Genomic DNA, 12,223 nt, shown 5'->3' on the forward strand with positions numbered 1-12,223 from the left:
GTTCTCATTTCACTAAAGCACTGAAATGCATGGGTAATTTTATTCAGTGTTGGCTTAATATTCTCCTTGCGGAGTACTATCAGCTTTGGCAGAACTGTTTTGGTAGAAGGTTGTGTTGGACCTGAGATTAACAAAGTGGCGAATTATTAAATACTTATATCTGAAAGGAAAACTGGATTTTGGGGAGCCAGAAACTATTAATAGTACTCTGTATACTGATAGTTAATTCTGCATGTGTTTGTGATGTTTCTTAGGAGTTGGGCCTCAGCCAACTACGGGAAGGCGCATCTGGCAGCAGTTTGAGGGCCATTCTGTGTACTTTCACCCTGTTGGTTTATCATACTTACATCTCCTTAATCCTTGGTGAGACCCACTGTGTAGCTGTTCAGTCATGCTACACCTTATGATAGATATTGTGATTTTTTTTTTTAGTTGAATTCTGAAACTGTGGCCTATTAGCTTTGTAAAAGGAGATAGCTGTATTATCTCTGACAAAGCTACGTCTGCTGAAACAGTGAGGGTAGTTACTGTTATACCAACATCTTGTTCCATTTGCAAGGCTGTCTTAGCATGCAACAGCAAAATATCACAACACCTTTAAGTTCAGACAAGTCATTACCTATAAATGAATGTCCAGTGTTATGAAAATTATCTCCAGAAAGAAGTCTGTACTCTCAAACAATTTACCTGAAAGTTCAAACATGTAAAAAATCAATTGCTTTTGTCACACATGGCTAAAAGTCACCATTAATTCTGTATGCATCTTTGTCATATATTTTAATGTTTAATTTGGAAGTATTTTAGTCCTTGTCCCTCAGGCTCATCAGGAAATTAAGGAGAACTTCATTTCTTTCAGTGTCACCTGTACTTCATTAGTGAGCTCAAAATTAGGAAAGGAGGCAGCTGAGGAATGTTTTCCTATCTTGCTAAAACAGTTACAGGGATTTAAAAATACAACTAGGTTCTATAATGGAACACTTTAAAGAATATTCATATACTGCATTCTTTTTCTACTTACAGACATTTCCTATCTTAAAAGCACTTACACCTTCAAGACAAGAATTCATTTTTATAAAAACAAAATCTGATAAAATAATTTTGCTTTTGCATAAAAACAGTCATCCATTAATCTGTGGAAGCCATAATATGATTTAAAAATCATTATGTATGAAACTCATTTGTTTTTAAGTATATTGAGGTTGATTTGTTATGTTTTCTAGGTACAGGGGAAGCCAACTTTCAGGAGGCAGATAGTCTCCTTGAACCCTACCTCCAGAAATTTCCAAATGTGTGTATTCTCAATGAATTTGTACTTCCTCAACAAAAATGTCCTTCCCTAAGCTTAAAATAATAACTGGGTATTTTTCTCATCTCTTTTCAAGGGTTCCATTATTCTATTTTATGCTGCCAGAATAGATGCACTGAAAGGAAATTTGGAGAAGGTAAATCAATTTTCTCTCTTAAAAGGTTTTTATCTGTGTGGTGTTCAACTGTGGGGAAAAAATACCCTATTCATCTAAGTAACTTATCTTAGTTGAACTAATAATTGTGCTCTTATCCCTGTTCATGTTCAGTATCAATATTGATTCTAGCTTTCTATCTGTAAGTGAGACTGAAAGGAAAGTTTATCTCATTTTACTAGTCAGGTGTTCTCCACTTGGGTGCTAGGTAAGAATTTGCTTTGTAATTAGACATTGCTCTTACGTGGAGCTATAACTGAGCCAGTTTTCATCAGTCTTACATAACTATGTTGTAGGCGCAGTTGAGGTTCCAAGAGTGCATAACAGCCCAGGAACAGTGGAAACAGATCCATCATCTCTGTTACTGGGAACTGATGTGGTGCTATACCTTCCAGCAGAACTGGCTTCAAGCATATCGGTATGCAGACCTGCTCAGCAAAGAGAGCAGGTGGTCTAAGGTAAATGGGCAGGTGGATGTGTTATGATATAGTGGTATCCTCTCCACAGCTAAATTTCCTTTTCAGTTCACACAATAAATGTAACTTCTCTTTCTTCTGAAAACCAGGAGCAAAGGCACAATGGCACCAAAATGGTAGGTCTAACTGAGTGGTTAAGGAGGAATTTTTATTTCACATTCTGAAACATCAGAGCCATAACTAACAATGCTTCAGCGCTCTAAAAACAGAGTAGCTCATCAGGGTTAGGAGAAAGAAGAGGGAGAGGAAAGCTGTGAACTTGTATCTCAATTTCTAATACTAATAAAACTTGGCTGAAGAAACTGTGTTTGTTAGTTAATTATAAACAGATACCTTTCATGTGACATGAAATGACAAGGCTGCTGGAGATGGTGTCTCATAGGAAAAGTTGGGGTATCTAACTTTTCCTTGTAAAAATGTTTCTCAAAGGATAAATCAAATGCAGTTGCAAATAATTTTTCATACATCATTTTTGTCTGTTCCTTTTTAGATTACTGGTTTATTATGCTTAGTGGAAAAGGGGATACATCCAATTCTTAACAAAACAAGAAGAGAAGAGTATATTCAATGTGAAGTGCAAATGCCTTGAGTAGAATTATTGATGTTTCTTTTTTTTCTCTGCAAAGTCCAGTTACTGAGCTTACAGTACTCAGTACTCATCAGTACGAATCAGTACTCAGATATTTTCAGTTTTTTCAGGCATGTCTTTACACATAACAGATCATATATAACAGTAATGGACTTTGGAATAGTTATGTCATTTAACCTCATCTCTTTGTCAATGATTTGTTTAATAAATTGTCCTGTTCTTTGCAGGAAACACTTTCAGCATTCTAACTTTCTTAGAATATTTATAAATATCTTGGGGGGAAAATTAGCATAAGTTAAATGAGAAAGAAAATGCTAGACTGCTGTAGTTCCACCTGCCTGAGAATTACTGGAAACACTTCACTGAAGCAAGTGGGGTGAGAGATTTGAGTCCTTAATTTCTGTACTGAGTCCAAAATTTGAGTCCGATTTGTGTATTGATTGAACACAGCAAATCAGAAGTGGTAATATGTTGCTATTTCTTTTCAAAAATAGGCGATATATGTGTTCCAGAAGGCAGCAATTCTGTGTATGCTTCCAGAGGATGATTTGAAAAGGACTGGTGAGGACATTGTATCTTTATTCAGGTAATCATTTCTAAATCAACTAGATGTGCAGTTTTTTCCCCTGTATAGTAGTTTTTGACTAGAGTATCTTTGTCTTGTGTGACTTACTTTGTTGTTATAACCATCAACTTTCCATTTTTCTCTTTGATTTGAGCATCAAAATACTTAAAATTCTGTTTTTTACCAGCAAACAACTGCAGTTTAAGTGGTGTGAAACAATTTAGTATGTTTTACATTTGCAAATCTTAGTGAAATAAGATGAAATAAAAATTATGTAAAGCAACTTCTGTTTCCCATTTTACCTTCTTGTAGACAAGTGGAGGGTCTAAAACAGAGAATTTCAGGAAAATCTATCCCAACTGAGAAGTTTGCAGTGAGAAAAGCTCGACGCTATGCAGGTTCTCAACCAGTGAAGCTGATACTGCCTGCCTTGGTATTTATTCTTGCTTTCTTTTTGTCCTTTTCAAACAAAAAAGAAATAAGTGTAATTCATTATATGGGGAAGGAATAATATTATCAGGTACTATGTTCTTGCATTTTCTTTATTACTGTTCTTAAGAATTGCTGTAGATGTGCAATGGCATTTTTGTGAAATGTACTAGGGGCTGGGTCATGCTATCAACTGCTAGCGATCCAAAAACCAGAGCCATATTATTCACATGAAAGTTCAAACATACAGAGAATGACTGCTCTTGTCACATGAAGCTGAAAGTTACCTTTAAGCTAAAAACCTGTGCAGGCTTATAGCGTATGTGTTCATCTTGAATAGAATCATAGAATGGTCAGGGTTGAAAAGGACTGTGAGACCATCCAGTTCTAACTCACCTGCAATGGAGAGGGACACCTAGCACTATACTAGGTTGCTGAAAGCACTAGGCCTTGAACACTTCCAGGGGTGGTGCATTTACAACTTCCATTAGCAAACTCTTCCGGTGTCTCATCACTTTTACAGTAAAGAACTTCTTACCTATATTTAACATAAATCTCTGTTTAAGTTTGAACCCATTTCCCCTTGTCCTATCACTACAGTCCCTAATGAAGAGTCCCTCTCCATCATCCTTGTAGGCTCCCTTCAGATACTGGAAGGCTGCTATGAGGTCTCCACGCAGCCTTCTCTTCTACAGGCTGAGCAGCCCCAATTTTCTCAGCCTGACTTCATACGGGAGGTGCTCCAGTCCCCTGATCATCCTCGTGGCCCTCCTCTGGACTTGTTCCAACAGTTCCATGTCCTGTTTATGCTGAGGACACCAGAACTGCACACAGTATTCCAAATGGGGTTTCACGAGAGCAGAGTAGAGGGGCAGGATCACCTCCTTTGACCTGCTGGTCACGCTCCTTTTGATGCAGCCCAGGATACCATTGGCTTTCTGGGCTGTGAGCGCACACTGAAGCCAGCTCATGTTGAGCATGTCATCAGCCAGCACCCCCAAGTCCTTCTTAGGGCTGCTCTCAAACCATTCTCCGCCCAACCTATGGTTGTGCTTGGGATTGCCCTGACCCAGATACAGGACGTTGCGCTTGTCCTTGTGGAACTTAATGAGGTTGGCATTGGCCCATCTCTCAGGCGTTTCAAGGTCCTTCTGGATGGCATCCCATACCTCCAGCATGTTGACTGCACCACACCTGCCACTTCAGTTTGGCAGGATTTCAGTCCTTGTCCTTCAAACTCATTAGAAAGATAAGGAGTACTTGAGCACTTTCTGTTCTTCTGATCAAAATGGAGTGGTGGTGGTATGTGTATTCTCTCATTCTTTTTATGTGTTACAGTATTATAATATTTAATGCCTTGAAATAAACATATTGGTTACTATTGTACTGATGCACTTGTGCCAGGATTTGTTGAGATTTCTTTAAAAGAACAAATTTTGTATAAATTATATTGTGAATGTGTGCTAGATGTACTGGAACCAGGTTTTTATCTGGAAAGTTTTATCTGTTTCCAGTGTTGCTCCAAATGGAAAGTAGCAGCCTATGGGTTATAACATCTGTATATAAACAGATGCACGAGTGTGTTTGGGTGTTGTGTATATACAGTGTGTGTATATATATATATGTCTGTATGTATATACATGCACATATATATGTATACTGTATATACCTGCACACATCCACAAATGTACACACAAATTTATCTAAAATCTTGTAGAAGATAATTATTTTCAGCTGCCTCTTTAGTTCATGAGGCAGAGGCCACAGGTTGAGCATAGAATACCCAGATCTGCTGATGTGTAATGTAGGTGATGGCAAACTATCACATGATAAAAATCTGTTCAGTTTCATGTTTAGAAATATATGAAAATACATGATAGAATCCACTAGAAAGGTGTTAAAGCATTCAAAGCTTGGAAACCCAGGTTAAGTTTGCCATGCACATTGAATATCGTTTTGCTTTCCCTATCCATAGATACTCTTATGCAGCTTTAATTAAATGATTATTAAGGCAAATGTGGTCGTGTAACTGACGGAATGTCCTGTACTCATTGTGTTGTTTGACCTCACAGATACTTACATTAATGGGCTTCTTAACAGTGAGCAAAGAGTGTTTTGGCTTTGAAACCTTTAATTTTGTTTATACCAAGTTTCTGTAGGCAGTGTTTGTATGTACTCAGAATATTTCACAGCAGCCTTCCAAGGGGATACTCTTTAGTTAAATATTTATTATAATTAAATATTTATGCCATTCCACGGCTTTTTCTTTTTTCCTCAGGAGATGATGTATGTCTGGAATGGCTTTGCAATTGTGGGCAAAAGAGCAGACCTCACTGAAAACTTACTGGTAACAATTGAAAAAGAAGAAGCTGCACTAGAAAATGAAACTAGTAAGTGATCAGTTAAGGTGGAATTAATAAGCTGGTAAGAAATGTTGATGTTTTTCTTTGCTTCTGTGTGCTAATGTTCTGTGATGCAAGTGTTGACTTAGGCAATGTGCTGTAAAGTCTGAGTATGGAAACTTTGGAGCCACATGAAAGTTAGAGGTAGTTCTTCTATATGTTCGTAATCTTGGCTTGATTGATGCTTCAGAAGAATATAGAAAACTTGAGGATGTGAGGTCATTAGTTACAGAACGTAGCTGATTCTTAGTAAGACATTTTAGTCTCTGAAGCATTCTTGGGGTATAATCTACTGATTTTTTACATATCTGAAAAATACTTATTTTTAAACCAATTTACACCATACTTTACTACAGAGGGCACATAGTGGGCAGAATACGATGTAAGTGTAAAAGAAGTAATGAAGTACTATGCATAAGTCTGTGATTTGTTGTTTGGTTTTGCTGGGTTTTTTTTGTACTCTCTGGCAAAATAAAACATACTTGCTAATTGTAAAATACAACATTTTTAACAAATTTTGATCATGGTTTTAGATCTTGATGTATTTGAAGCATAAATACTCAGGGTAATGTTTAGAGAAACAGTTCCATAATTTATTCCAAGAGAAACTTGAGTTCCTGTACTACAACAGGTTTGCTGCAGAAATATCTGGCTTTGTCAGGTGGGTGCCGTCATCTGTCATGCAAATGTCTCTGTAGACTTCAGAGTTCTAGAATGAACAGATAGTATCTTTTTTGTATATAATTTTTTTTAATGGTAATTCACTAAAAATTATTTCTGTTGAACCTGGATTTTAATCACAGTTATCACCAGTTCAGCAGCAGTTAATTTTGCCACGATTAAAATGTTAATAATGAAATGTAAAAATACATCTAATTATTTCTTACATGTAAACTGAAGTGATTCATCAGAAGTTACGCAACGACATATAAGAAATGCATAGCGGTAAAATCTGGAAGTTATAATAAACTAAATGGAGTAGCAGCTTGCAAGGCCAAGACTGAATAGGGTCCGGTTTTTTTATGCTTCTTCACATTTCTGCAGAATCAGTAGTGTGCCTCTTAAATCGCTAGTGTTTTTCTTTTTTTTTTTTTTTGGTCATATTTAAGCCAAAATGTTTGCTTCTGTCTACTAATGTACTGTGATGCAAGTGATATGCAAGACATCTGCAAATGAAGTGATGTTCCCATACGTTCCTCATGGAGGGTTCTGGCAGAAGCCATTGGGAATCTGGTGCTGAGTCATGCAGAGGCTTATACTAGAACTGCTAATGAGTTGTCTCAGTGAAGTAAATTTCCTGTCAAATCCTTCAGCAGAGGTGCACAAGGTACCAAAATAAACGGAGCAGAAATAAAACCAGTATGTTTTTTTCTCATGGAAATATGCATGTTGCAAACAGGATGTAATTTGGAAGCATATTTGAGGGTTTTTTTATGCTTTCTCTTATCTTTTTTAGTAGTAACTGCAGCTGAATGTGGTTTTGTTCTGGACTTTGTACCTGTGAACCTGATTTGCTTTTAAAGCTGTGGACTCAGACAAGATAAAGAGTCTGATTACCAGAATTGCTGCTGAATTGGAACCAAAAAAAAAAGTGATTAAAACTATTAGCAGGATGTGGCAATGATACAGTATTATTTTAAGAGACAGCCGTTATCAGTACTAAGTAGCGTTAAAGGACTGCTAAGGTGCACTGAAAAAGTGCGTTAATTATACACAAAGGTCATTTAGGGATTGCTTCAAGTGAATGGTCACAGCAAGGAATCTATCATGAATTTATAGTGGTTTTAATGTTGTATAGAGCTGAAACCAGAAATGGTAGCAGGAATAGATGAAAGAAACATAATTTTTTTTTTCCTCAGGATTTCTGGGAATCTTATTTTTCCACAGTTGTCATCTCCAAGATGCAGAAAAGGAATTTGTTACTTCAAGGAAAAGTAATTTCTTGTGTGTTTTGAAATCCTGATAACAATATTTCCTCTGGTATAGAGACTGCAGGATCATGGTTCTCCCACATTTGTTGGAAGGTTGTCTATATTAAATAGGCCTGTGCATTTACTGTCATTTATTGTCAGTGTTTCTGCATAATAACTTTTCTTCCTGTGGGAAATACCAGGGAGATACTAGCTAAAATTGTTGGAGGCTGGTAAGCTTTTACTGACATCAGTGCTTGCCCCAGTAATTTGAATGAATGAGTCCTTTAGGAGACATTACATGGATCCAGTACCTTAGCCTAGCAAAACAGGCTAGAGGGAATGCAAAATACCCGCTGCGCTTCTACCTATCACGAAAAGTCTGTCAATTACTGTCATAGAGACTTTCTGGTTTTAATCACAGACAGAAGTAAGCCTGAATGTAATGGCAAAGCACTTTGCTGAATCCTAAGATGCTTTAGGCTTTCATGTTTTTTAGAACTGTTTGTGTAGGATTTTTTTTATCAGACTATTATGAAAAAAATTAATGTGACCTTAGAGAGCTGGTAATTAGTTGTAAACAACATGATCTGAAGGGAGAGTGTTTTGCTTCCTGAATTGTTAATGTATGTGCTGCCATCTGTCTATCCATATGTGTTTTCTTTCCTTCCTTTTCCTTCTCTGCACCCAGCAAGTGCTATAAACGAAAGAAGCAAAAAAGGACAACACTCGTTAAGGTTGTATTTCTCAATTGCTTCACAAAAGCTCTTTCATGTGATATTTTTAGCGCTATTGAACATTAAACTTTCTTGAATTTCCAAATGTCAGACACCAATGCTGAAGCCTCTTAATCATCAGAGATGATGGGAATACTAATAAACACAGTTTCTTGAATTTGAACTGCAAAATCATGCTTCCAAAAAGTTCTGCAGGACTAATGTGTACTTGCGAGCTTTCAGCCTCACTGTAGGTTTTGCTTCCTATTTTAGGTGATTACAAGTACAGAAATCTTTAACTGATACCAGCTTTTGCCTGCTTTGTCCTGACTTCCAGATAGAGAAGACTGGAGAATATCTGGATGTTTCATTTTCTTCTTGTTTCTTCTTAGCCTTTGTCTTTCAAGAGAGATACAGATGTTACGCACACTTCTTTTAGTAGACAGTGTGTAAAATTATGCCTGAAGGTTATGTATGTTTTGAAATATAAAATCTGAGAAGCAAGGTCCTGATTCTGAATATGCATTCCGTACTGGAAATCTGATTTTCCTTTTTATGATATCTTCAAATTGTTTGATGTATCTTGCTTTTACTTGCAGATCACAGTGAATACTACATGGATGATGTGTGCATGGTACAGTTACTAAAGGGCCTCTGCCTGAAATACTTGGGAAGACTCATGCAAGCTGAATTGTGTTTCAATAAAGTAATTCAAAGGTAAAAAAAACATAAACAGACTTTAAACCTTCATATTTTTTAGCTTTGGGTGAAATTTCCAATGCTTCTGTAGAAGCCATCGTATTAGAATTTTTGGAATTAAACTTCAACATCCTGTTAAGGAGCTGGAGTTAAACTACCTCTGAAAGTAGCTGGAGAACCACAAAACTTTGCTAGTATTTTTTCTATAGATGTGTTAGTCTATTTAACTTTCTGTAGCTTTCTCTCTCTCTTGGAGATTAGACTAGCTGATCTCCAGAGGTGCCTTTCAGGCATAGTGATTCTGAGAATTTCTTGTATTGAGGAAAAGTTGAATTGTCTTATTTCTCTGCTGATCTGTTCAGGCAAGCTAGGGTAAGGGGATCTCAGTTCTGTGTGTGGGAAAGAAGTATTCGTATTATATTGCCTAGCCTAATGAACACTGTTTTTATCTCAAGTTATCTTTTTGGATGGTTGGGTTTTTTGAACTGTAAGTCACAGAGTAGGGTCCCAGTCTTAGAACTTTGTTCAAGGTAGCTTGCAAGGAAGTAGGAAAGAATGAGTTTTGCTCATGTTGGCAGGATTTTATATCTACTTTTTACAGGTATAATTAATGTGCACAAACATAACCAGTAAAAAAGGTTCCACAGTATATTCTCTGGCCGTGTGCTTTCACAGGCAGTGATTGCATTTAAAAGTTAACTGTTCACTTGAGGAAAATCTGTAATTAGCCACTTCTGTATTTTTTCTGATTTTGTAGTGAGAAGCAAATAAAATATGATAGCTACTTGGTGCCGTTCACCCTGTATGAGTTGGGTCTTCTGTACAAACAACAGGATGAGAGAGAAAAAGCAATAAGATACATAGAAACTGCAAAGTAAGTGGTTGTGTTTTGGTGGGTTTTTTTATTTGCTTGTACATATAGAATAACTGTGTAACTTCATTAATGAAGGCATGTGTTTTCTCTTCCTGCCAGCCTCTTTGCAAAATACCGTTAATTATAAATCTGTGTTCTTGACTGAAAAAAGTTGTCTTTCAGACACAGTGGTGTAGACAGTATCAATCAAGACACAGTCAGAAGGGAAGATGTCTCCTTTTCATTTAGGCTTCAGAGATGCTGAGGCTCTGCTGCCTGCATGTGATGGAGCTGGAAGGTCCAGAGAAAGGATCTATACCACCTCTGTCCCAGAGAGCAGCTGTGGGGCTTACATGCGCTGCACTGAAGGTGTTACTGGGAGTAGGTTAAAAGCCAGTACACTTCTGATCACCTCCCTTTCTCCTTTTGCATCCTGTCACAGAATAGAAATAGAGAGCTAAATATTGAGCTTCATCTGTAGTTTGAAGTATGGGGTAGAATTCGCCCCTTGTGTATGCAGAGAAGTATCCCAATCATGTAAGGATGTTGTGACTGTGCATTAGAAACAATCTCCTAAAACCTTTTTTAGAAAAACAGTAGGTTTCTTGCCTTTCTGTTTGTTTGTTTGGATTGTATAATGTGATTTCCCTGTGTTTTATTACACTGGCTGAACTGTGTTTTGACACTGAACATAAACTTTCAGCCAACAGTCTTTCTTCTCTGTAGTCTCTAGGGTTTTTTTCACAGCAAACTTGAGTAATTGGGAGGGCTGTTGAAAGATCCAAAATAAGTGAAAGAGATGGATTCAGTGTATCAGGGCATTTAATTGTTAGTACTGGCATCATTTGCTGCTCAGTTTGTGAATGTAGCTTTAAATGTTTGTACTGACCTGTTTCCTGTTGAAGGAATGAAGGCTGTCAACTTTGTTACTTCACTGCATACATAAAGTAGGAACAGTGCACACCAAAAATGTTTTTCTTAAACTAACGTTATGTTTTTCAGAAATAACTACAAAGAATACTCTATGGAGTCCAGGTTGCACTTCAGAATTCATGCAGCACTTGACAGCATGAATGTGTCATCTGCTTCAACACCTTGAATGAGGAGGGATGCTTTTCATGCAGACAATAGCCTACACAATCTTTTTGCAATCTTTTTTTTAATCATTGAAAGGAAGCAACCTAATGGTTGTTTTCTGTCATGTCTGATTTGATGTATGTCATTCCTTTAGACTGTTCTTTTTTTTCTGTATAGTGCATATACTATATCTACTTGCTACTTTAAAAAAGACCTTATATTTTGTTTTATAAAAATAATTAAATTTTTGACTTGAATGGGGAATATTTAAAAAAAATGATGGTGCAATAAAGTTTAATGCAAACGTTTTATTTTTTTATAAGAAAACAGATGCTGGTTATGCAGTGGAACTGGTGATAACTTCTGCATTTTTTAAAGGTTTGATTTTCTGCAGTATACTTGAGACCTTTTTGCCTCTGGAACAAAAATGCAATGCCTGCAGATAACCTTACCCACATTTGGCATACCAGATTCTGAAATTTGTTTTCCAGCGCAAAAAATTAATCATCTTTGACTTTGTGTCATTCTCGGAACAGAATTAACCTGTCTCAAGTGTGGCATTTTTACACTGTCAGATAAAGTTAAGCAGGGCTAAAGGTCACTCAGAATAAGTTGTTATGTGGTATTTTTCAGTTAGAGAAAAGCAGGGCTGCAGCTCTTGCAGAATCAACAGGTTTATGTCATTCCTGACATATTTGTTAAACCTGTTAAAAAAAAAAAAAAACCAACAAAAAACACAAAAAACCCCAACCCCAAAACACCACCCCAAAACAGAAAACCAAACCTAACCAAAAAAATAAAACAAAGCCAAAACCAAACAACAAAAAAAACCAACTCCAAAACAAACAACCCCTCCAAACAAAGAAAAAAACACCCAGCCACCCAAAAAAACCCACAACCCAAATCTGTCACTGAGAGACACTTTGTAACTTACACAGGATGTCTTTTCCAATGGAAAAAGGCTGGGAAATTTTTCCTGGTGCCTATCCCAAGTAATTATTGGTGCAACTGAAAACGGGTTGCTTTCTGTCTCCGCTGTCATGGATC

The 12,223-nt window shown here is 36.9% G+C and overlaps 1 protein-coding gene across 2 annotated transcripts in view; it reads left to right on the forward strand.

Moving 5' to 3' along the window:
* Positions 1-12,006, forward strand: part of TTC39B (tetratricopeptide repeat domain 39B) — a 63,671-nt gene extending 51,665 nt beyond the window's left edge. For both annotated transcript variants that reach the window (XM_065661391.1, XM_065661392.1), the window contains exons 10-19: positions 255-363; positions 1,221-1,288; positions 1,383-1,442; positions 1,757-1,918; positions 3,020-3,111; positions 3,403-3,523; positions 5,798-5,909; positions 9,147-9,264; positions 10,004-10,120; positions 11,102-12,006. In XM_065661391.1, coding sequence (XP_065517463.1) covers positions 255-363; positions 1,221-1,288; positions 1,383-1,442; positions 1,757-1,918; positions 3,020-3,111; positions 3,403-3,523; positions 5,798-5,909; positions 9,147-9,264; positions 10,004-10,120; positions 11,102-11,198 — 1,056 coding nt within the window. In that variant the 3' untranslated portion in view covers positions 11,199-12,006. The remainder of the gene's footprint in view (positions 1-254; positions 364-1,220; positions 1,289-1,382; positions 1,443-1,756; positions 1,919-3,019; positions 3,112-3,402; positions 3,524-5,797; positions 5,910-9,146; positions 9,265-10,003; positions 10,121-11,101) is intronic.
* The last annotated feature ends 217 nt before the right edge of the window (positions 12,007-12,223 follow it).

This window comes from Lathamus discolor, chromosome Z (assembly GCF_037157495.1).
Source record: "Lathamus discolor isolate bLatDis1 chromosome Z, bLatDis1.hap1, whole genome shotgun sequence".
Classification (NCBI taxonomy): domain Eukaryota; kingdom Metazoa; phylum Chordata; class Aves; order Psittaciformes; family Psittacidae; genus Lathamus; species Lathamus discolor.